The 8030-nt window shown below is 33.6% G+C and overlaps 2 protein-coding genes across 2 annotated transcripts; one reads left to right on the top strand and one right to left on the bottom strand.

The window, feature by feature from the left end:
- Positions 1-30: 30 nt before the first annotated feature.
- On the bottom strand, positions 31-1199 carry LOC135125149 (eukaryotic translation initiation factor 4E type 2). Its single transcript, XM_064050518.1, has 5 exons — positions 974-1199; positions 579-921; positions 454-531; positions 228-409; positions 31-179 (listed from the first exon to the last, which is right to left on the bottom strand). Exons 1-5 carry the CDS (start codon positions 1030-1032, stop codon positions 140-142), a joined length of 702 nt encoding a protein of 233 aa, XP_063906588.1. The 5' UTR covers positions 1033-1199; the 3' UTR covers positions 31-139.
- Positions 1200-1563: 364 nt separating this feature from the next.
- On the top strand, positions 1564-7743 carry LOC135125147 (double-stranded RNA-specific editase Adar-like). The gene is made up of 7 exons (XM_064050512.1): positions 1564-1631; positions 5552-5801; positions 5855-6259; positions 6310-6454; positions 6501-7169; positions 7221-7551; positions 7604-7743. The coding sequence occupies exons 2-7, from the start codon at positions 5552-5554 to the stop codon at positions 7697-7699; spliced, it is 1896 nt and encodes a 631-aa protein (XP_063906582.1). The 5' UTR covers positions 1564-1631; the 3' UTR covers positions 7700-7743.
- Positions 7744-8030: the final 287 nt, after the last annotated feature.

The raw sequence follows: 8030 nt of genomic DNA, 5'->3' as shown, positions 1-8030 counted from the left end.
CAAGAGGGTTCTCCATTAAAAAAAGTAACATATTTTGCAATCTTGTATATTGAGGGCGACGTTAAAATCCGACGAAATCAGAAAAACGCATTAGTGTGTAAAATTAACTCTCTTCTCGGGGCTACGTTGTCACTCAAAATCAACTTTTCAACGCATTATTTGGTATGTTTTTCGAGGCTCTGGAAAAAAAAAAATAAAATGTATGTAACAAAGTTGGCGTTGCATACTTGAGACAATCATTGTGTGTTTTGTACTCCATGGTGGCACTTGCTGGAATATTGAGTAGTCTTTTCAGTGCATCTCTTATTCTCGCCGTGGTGGCTTGATCCGATGCCGTCCTATTCCAAATACTCAACAAGTACTCTTGATACCTCGTCGAGACCACCACGCCACAAATCTCATTCCCTGCCTATAATTGCGCTTAGTGAAAACCCACAAAACTCGCCACCTTACCATGAACTGTTCACCCAACATCGCCATACAGAGGTTTTCCCAAGCCCGCCCGGCTTGCTCCTTTCTTAACCGTATAACCTGCAAACAACCATCAACAACGTTCCAAAATCCGCATACGCACGTACCCATTTGCCGCCTTTTTTATTGGCGGCGTCCTCCCACATGGGTTTAATACCTTTCTTAAATAGGTGTAGATCTCGATGTGCCGGGATATCCGTCAGTCGGACGATGTGTGAATATAAAGCCCACCACTGCTCCACTGTGCCGACTTGTCCCACTAGCCTTAAAGCCTGACTGTAGCCTTGTGAGCCTTGCACTTGGGATGGTCGTTTCGAGAACCACAGACAATACGGATGTTGCAATCTGTGTTCTCCAGGGGGGTAGTCTATTGAACCGAGATCTGTGATGTATGGTCCTACTTCGTCGTCACCGCTACCACTGTCGGAATTGTCGGCATGGTGTTTCAAGCTGGTGGTGATGCCCATAAAAAACAAATTTCATTGTTGAAGATGGAACTTACGGCTCGTATTTGTTGGACATGTTGGTGTTGGTGGTTGAGTTATTAACGTTATATACCATGAAACAGTGTTATCACAGCCTGTAGCTTCCTACTTTTGTGTTATTTAGCTTTATATTTATTTTTAAGGCTAAGTAGTCTGGAACATCAACTTCCTTTTTGTTAACCTTGAATTGCGAGGTGCCAACTTGAGCAATGTGTCACTTTTTCAGAAAATACGGTTTTTACCAGTTAATTAAAGCGAAAAGAGGCGGTTTTTCATCAACAACTAACAAACGACGATTTAAACCGACAAAGAGAGACTGTCGAGGAAAATTAAGCAATCAATTGAATAATTTTTGTCACTCGTATGTTAGTAGCAATGTAATTGTTTATTAACAAAACAGGCGCCAACATTTGAAAGTACCCACGTTGCACTTCATATAACTATATTTTCATAATATAAATTAAACATATAAAATCTATTATATATTTGTTAACGTTGCACCGAAGAATTCACAAAAACTCGAAGTTTTTTGACATTTCTAGACGCGTTGCTTGAAACTTTTCACTGGTGTATAACTGGTTGTCTACATAACACGTATTAAAATCAACAAAACATGATTCATCTTTCGCATTTTTGACAGTTTTTACGTTTTTTTGTGCATACGTGTCCGCCAAGGTTTGTACTGTTAAAACTACACGTATCATTTATCTAAAAATCGCTGTATATATTAGTTAATAGGAGTTTTGTTGATTTGGTCAAATGGTCACAGTCGCCTTGTAGTCTCGATTTCGTCTTGTAGAGGGCTCTTCGTGTTACAACGTTTTTTAACAGAGATTGCAGACATGTGACGCAAAACATGTCGGTGAATGTGATCCTTGTCGACAACCAACCATGCGTCACTTTCTGTAAACATTGTGTAGTAAATCCGTCAATCTCAGTGGATATAAAATGAAATCGTCTGGATAGTTTTATTATTTCATTCTATAGTTCATTTTTTAAGGGCGTCGAAACATTCACTCAACCTAAAATACACATTCCATGGTTAATCCGACAATTTTCATGTGTTAAACAATTTTGATCAATATTGACATTTTGCCCACAATGTTGTTTTCACTCTTAGTTTCTTTCTGGAAATTTCTAGGTCTAGGAGTCATTGGATAAATTTCATGTTTATTACTTCCCGAGTATAAGCTAAGAAAGTATTGAAAAAATAGGTTTCCGTTTCCGTCCGTCTGTCTGCTTGTCGCCTGTCTGGATTTTTATTAGATAGATAATCTCCGAAACTGCCGAATACTGTCAAATTTTATATTTTTCGGAATTTTCGTAATTTTTCGACTTTCGATTTCTCGAGTTTTCAATTTTTTGTTATTTAGAATTTTCGATTTTTCAGATTCACAATTTTCGAATTTTCGATTTCTTCTTTTTCGAATTTTCAGTTTTCTTTATATCGATTTATCGACATATGATTAATAGAATTTTTAATTTTCGATTTTTCGAAATCTCGATGTTTTAATTTTCACTTTTTTTAATTTCAATTTTTCCAAGTTTCGACTTTCGGATTTTTCGGTTTTTCGATTTCCGATTTTTTGATTTTCAAATTTTAGATTTCCGATTTTTCCATACTTTTACTTAATTTTAGGCTTTTCCATTTTTTGCTTCTCAATTTTTCGATATTCGATTTTTCAATTTTTTTATTTTTCCATCTTCAATTACTCCATTATTCAGTTTTCGATTGTTTTTATTTCTCGAGTTTTTTGTTTTCGATGCTGGAATTTTCAACCTTTCTATTTTGCGTCTTCTTTTTTTTTATTTTTCCAATTTTTGATTTTTCAATTTTTACATTCTTCAGTTTTTAGAGATTTAAATTTTCACTTTTTGGTTTCTAGAATTTTCAATTTTTCCATTCTTTATTTTTCAATTTTTAATTCTTTTGCTTTCCGCTTTTTCATTTCTTGGTTTTTCAGATTTTCGAATTTTCGTTTTCTCGATTTTTGATTTTTCGAATTTTTGATTTTTCAATTTTTCCCATCTTTAGTTTTTAGAATTTTTAATTCTTTTATTTTGTGATTTTTCATTTCTTGATTTTTCAATTTTTCGAATTTTCGTTTTTTCAATTTTCGATTTTTCGAATATTCGACTAATCGAATTTTTGATTTTTGGTTTCTGATTTTTCAAATTATCAATTTTCATAATCAAATTCATCATATTCATTTTTCGATTTCAGTTTCCTGATTTTTCAATTTTTACGGTTTTCAACTTTTCGATTTTGACATTTTGTTTTTTCTATATTTCGTTTCTGAGATTTTTCGGATTTTTTAATATTCGAATTTTCAATTTGTCTCTTTTCTTCAGTTTCAATTTATCTCTCTTTTCTTCAGTTTTCGATTTTTTGATTTCCCCAGTTTTCGGTTTTCGATGCTCGAATTTTCAATCTTTCTACTTTGCGTTTTCTTAATTTTTGATTTTTCAAATTTCTGATTTTTCAGTTTTTCAAATTTCTTCAGTTTTTAGACTTCAAAATTTTTTACTTTTCCGTTTGTCGAATTTTCAGTTTTTCTATTCTACAGTTTTTCGAATTTTTAAATCTTTTACTTTCCGGTTTTTCGTTTATCGATTTTTCGATTTTACGGCTTTTGCATTTTTCAAATTTTCGTTTTTTCAATTTTAGATTTTTCGAATATTTGATTATCGAATTTTTGGTTTTTCGACTTTTGGCTTTTTTTGATGTTTGATTCCGAATTGTCGATGATTCAAATTTTCAATTTTCAAAATTTCGTATCTTCGATTTTTCGATATTTTAATTTTCAATTTTTTAATTTCAATTTGTCGATTTTTCCACTTTCCCATTTCTTCAACTTTTTCATTTTTCGGTTTTTTCAATTTTCGATTATTCGACTTTCGATATTTCGTCTCTTGAATTTTTCGATTTTTCTAAATCTCTATTCTCGAATTTTTGATTTTTCGGTTTTTCGTTTTCCAATTTTTAGGTTTTCGTATTTTCGGTTTTCCGATTTTTCGGATTTTCGTTTTCCGAATATTTGATTCTTTGAATCTGTAATTTTGCTATTCGAATTTTCAATCTGTTTTCTTTTCGATTTCTCGATTTTTCAATTTATCAAGTCTTCGATTTTTCAGTTTTTCCATACTTCAGTTGTTGGACTTTTCATTTTTTACTTTTTGATTTCTCGATGTTCGAATTTTCATTTTTTTACTTTTCGTTTTCCAATTTTTCGGTTCACTTTTTAGTTTTTCGATTTTTTTTATCGATTTTTTACTTTCTCGAGTTTTCGATTTTAGAAACTCGAATTTTCAGTCTTTCTATATTTTTGGATTTTCGATTTTTCGAATATCTGATTCATCGAATTTTTGATTTTTCGACTTTCGATTTTTCCAGTTTTCGACTTTTCGATTTTAGAATTTTGAATTTTGGGATTTTTGAATTTCGATTATTCTCGGTTTTCGAATTTTTGGTATTTGGGTTTTTCGGTCCTCAAATTTTCATTCTCCGCTTTTCCATTTTTGATTTTTAGAATTTTCAATTTTTTTACTTTTCGCTTTTTCATTTCCGATTTTTCGTTGTTTAGATTTTTCTAATATTTCATTAATCGAATTTTTGATTTCTCGACTTTCGATTTTCCTATATTTCGAATTTTCGAAATTTCGCGTTTTCGATTTTTCGATGTTCTAATTTTCACTTTTTTCAATTTCAATTTTTCCAAGTTTCGACATTCGAATTTTTCGATTTTAGAATTTTCGATTATTTGACTTTCGATATTTCGTTTTTTTCTATATTTCTTTTCTTGGATTTTGGATCTTTCGAAATCTCGATTTTCGAATTTTTGATTTTTCAGTTTTTCGTTTTTTGAATATTTTTTATTTATCGAATTTTCTATTTTTCATTTTTCTATTTTAAATGTATACATTCTTTAGTTTTTTGGTTTTTAGATGTTCAGTCTTTCTAGTTTTCGTTTTCTCGATTTTTGATTTTTCGATTTCTGAATTTTCAGTTTTTACATTCTTCAATTTTAGACCTTAAAATTTTTTACTTTTCGGTTTGTCGAATTTTCAATTTTTCTATTCCACGATTTTTCGACGTTCCGATTTTTCGATTTTAGAATTTTCCATTATTCGACATTTCGTTTTTTCTATATTTCGTTTCTTGAATTTTAGATGTTTCTATTTAATTTTTCTACTTTTCTTTTTCCCGATTTTTGATTTTTCGAATTTAATTCGACTTAAATATTTTGTTTTACTTTTCGGTTTCTCAAATTTTCAATTCTTCCATTTTATAGTTTTTCAAATTTTTATTACTTTTAGTTTCCGGTTTTTCATTTCTCGATTTTCGAATTTTTGTTTTTCCGATTTAACGATTTTCGATTTTGGAATATTTGATCCATAGAATTTTCAATTTTTCGATATTCGAATTTTCAATGTTTCCTTTTCGATTTTCGATTTTCAATTTTTACATTCTTCAGTTTTTAGACTTTTCAATTTTTTTTTACCTTTCAATTTTTCCATATTCAAATAGTAAAGTCAAATTTTGACTTCAAGGGCGAGGGAAGTTCTGTCCATATAACCCACCTTTTTTTTCTTAGATGGAAACAGACAAAATTGTATCAGTGTTAACTCGAATAGTCCGATCCGAAATCAGCCCCCTTAAAACCAAATTAGAAAGCATAGAAGCTAAATTAGAAGAACAGAAAAATAAAATAAACAAAATCATGGCCATATTAATACCGGACGACAATACAGCAAAAGACACTTTGTATAAACGACAAACAACACCACAACCACCCTTTTTCAAGAAAGATTTTTCTCACAAAGAACCAATAAACTCCTATTTTGGTAAGTTAAGGTGTTTAATATCGTCCATTTTGAAAATAACACCCACCTTGTAGACCCGAAAAAAGTCAAAATTAACTCCACCGTGTCCAGTAACAAAAACCCAGTCCAAGTTTTGAATGAACTATACCTCGGTGCCTCATTCGTCGTCATTGGGCAATCAGGCCCCGACCACCTGCCCACTTTTAAAGTATCTGTAACAGTAGGAGGTAGAACTTTTTACGGAACAGGTCGTTCAAAAAAAGAAGCAAATGTTAGTGCTGCCACAGCAGCCTTAAAATTTATAAACCAAGAATCCAAGAAAGAAGAGGTACTTGAAGACGAAGCAGCGAAGGGAGCAGTGATGATGTTGAACGAGTGGTACCCCAACACTGCGTACCAGTATGAAGAAACAGGAGGTTTTGTGTCAGCAAGGTTCAGAGTTACAGCTATAGTAGGCACGGAAAAATTCGTCGGAATGGGTACTGAAGGTGAGTTTTGACACCCACTTTCTAACCGAAACGTGCCGAAGGTTCGACCAAACAAGCAGCGAAGACAGAAGCTGCGAATTTAGCTTTGACTAAGTTGCAGTTTAATTTACAAGCGAAAAAACCGACTGAGTATAGTGGGGTGGTTGTAGAGACAGAAGAACAGAAAATGGCAGATCATGTTGCTAGGTAAATCTGAACAAATAGTTTGTACAAAATCTACAGATAGTTTCAGACTTATTCAAGAAAAGTTTGAATCTTTGATGTCTAAAGACCTCCTTCACGCCAAACGCAAAGTCCTTTCTGGTATCGTCATGACCAGAAACGGTAATCTATCAGATGCGGAAGTCGTTGCAGTAACCACAGGCACCAAATGTATCTCTGGTGGTTACATAAGTACTAAAGGTAGTTCCTTGAACGACATGCACGCAGAAGTACTTTCTAGAAGGTGCCTGATCAGCTACTTCTACGACCAACTCGATCTCGTTGCTAAATTCCAAGAACAGAAGTCCATTTTCACGAAACGAACAAATGGTAAAGGTTTCAAGCTCCGGAAAGGAGTAGAGTTTCATTTGTACATTAGTACTGCACCATGTGGGGATGCCAGTGTCTTTAGTTTGAACGAATATGGCGATAAAATGGATAAACACCCCAATAGGAGTTGTAGGGGGTTGTTACGAACGAAAATTGAAAACGGGGAAGGTTCTATTCCTGTGGATGGTACTAGACAAACATGGGACGGGATACTACAAGGCAATAGACTACTGACGATGACTTGTTCCGACAAAATTTGTCGCTGGAACGTTCTAGGACTACAAGGGGCACTTCTAACACACTTTATAGAACCAGTGTACTTGAAATCAGTAATCTTAGGAAGTTTGTTTCACGAAGAACACTTGCAACGGTACGACTAAAAGTACTAACACTTCTAACTGTAACTATATCGTTTTTTTAGAGCGTTGTACGGCCGAATTGACCATACAATTAAGAAAGTTGTGTTGCCATATTGTATCAATCGACCGAATTTAGCTCGATTGACAGTCTGCGAGAGTCGCCAGGCTAGCAATAGTACCAACTTCTCGGTTGTTTGGTGTAGGGGAAATACACAAGCTGAGATAATTGATGGTAGTATTGGTAAACCTGAGCTCGGGGTGTCGAAGTTTTGTAAGCAGGAGTTGAGTAGGAGGTTTGTGCGGTTGCTGGGGAAAATTTCCAGTGTTACCACCGTGGAAAACATGAAAGCTAATTTGTACTGTGATGTTAAGGAAGCGGCGAGCGAGTATAAAGTATGTGGAGGTTTTGGGTTTGACAAGTTTGCAGCAGTGTTTATTTTTGTAGGCCACTAAAGAGGTTTTGTTGGACGCGTTTGTCGCTAGTGGGCTTGGTACTTGGGTTTCTAAACCAATGGAGCAAGACAGATTTGCCGTTAAGTAAAGTACTGTATTTTTGTATTTTTTTTAATAAATGCGTTACTAAGCTGCGTTATCTTTATCAATTTATGTTATTTATTCCTGTATTGTGTTTTTCTAGATAAAGTGTAATCAGTTTTTTGAGGCATAATATGATAACTATGTGGGTTTCCCCTGCCTTATAGTGACTCTTCACATTTATTAATTATTCCTCTTGAAATTAGAAAGTTGGGGATATTTTCGAACAAAATGCAAATTTAGAACGATTCTTAAAACTCCTTAAAAAATTCAAAATGGCCCCGCCCACCCACCCGGTTTTCCCTCTGATTACTCATTTTATTGGACAAAAAGGGCGT

The sequence above is a fragment of the Zophobas morio genome, unplaced genomic scaffold (assembly GCF_036711695.1).
Source record: "Zophobas morio isolate AGI-343-1 ecotype UQ-CSIRO unplaced genomic scaffold, CSIRO_AGI_Zmor_V1 ptg000008l, whole genome shotgun sequence".
In the NCBI taxonomy this organism is placed as follows: Eukaryota; Metazoa; Arthropoda; class Insecta; order Coleoptera; family Tenebrionidae; genus Zophobas; species Zophobas morio.
This window is presented reverse-complemented; position numbering and strand designations above follow the sequence as displayed.

Bases quoted from the DNA above. Each gene is read 5' to 3' on its own strand.
- LOC135125147 (XM_064050512.1), top strand. From the start codon at position 5,552: ATGGAAACAGACAAAATTGTATCAGTGTTAACTCGAATAGTCCGATCC. The intron at 6,455-6,500 runs GTAAATCTGAAC...AGATAGTTTCAG, and splicing joins ATGGCAGATCATGTTGCTAG to ACTTATTCAAGAAAAGTTTG. The intron at 7,170-7,220 runs GTACGACTAAAA...TCGTTTTTTTAG, and splicing joins CACGAAGAACACTTGCAACG to AGCGTTGTACGGCCGAATTG.
- LOC135125149 (XM_064050518.1), bottom strand. From the start codon at position 1,032: ATGGTATATAACGTTAATAACTCAACCACCAACACCAACATGTCCAAC. The intron at 410-453 runs GTAAGGTGGCGA...GCGCAATTATAG, and splicing joins TGTTGGGTGAACAGTTCATG to GCAGGGAATGAGATTTGTGG. The intron at 180-227 runs GTATGCAACGCC...TTTTTTTTCCAG, and splicing joins ACACACAATGATTGTCTCAA to AGCCTCGAAAAACATACCAA.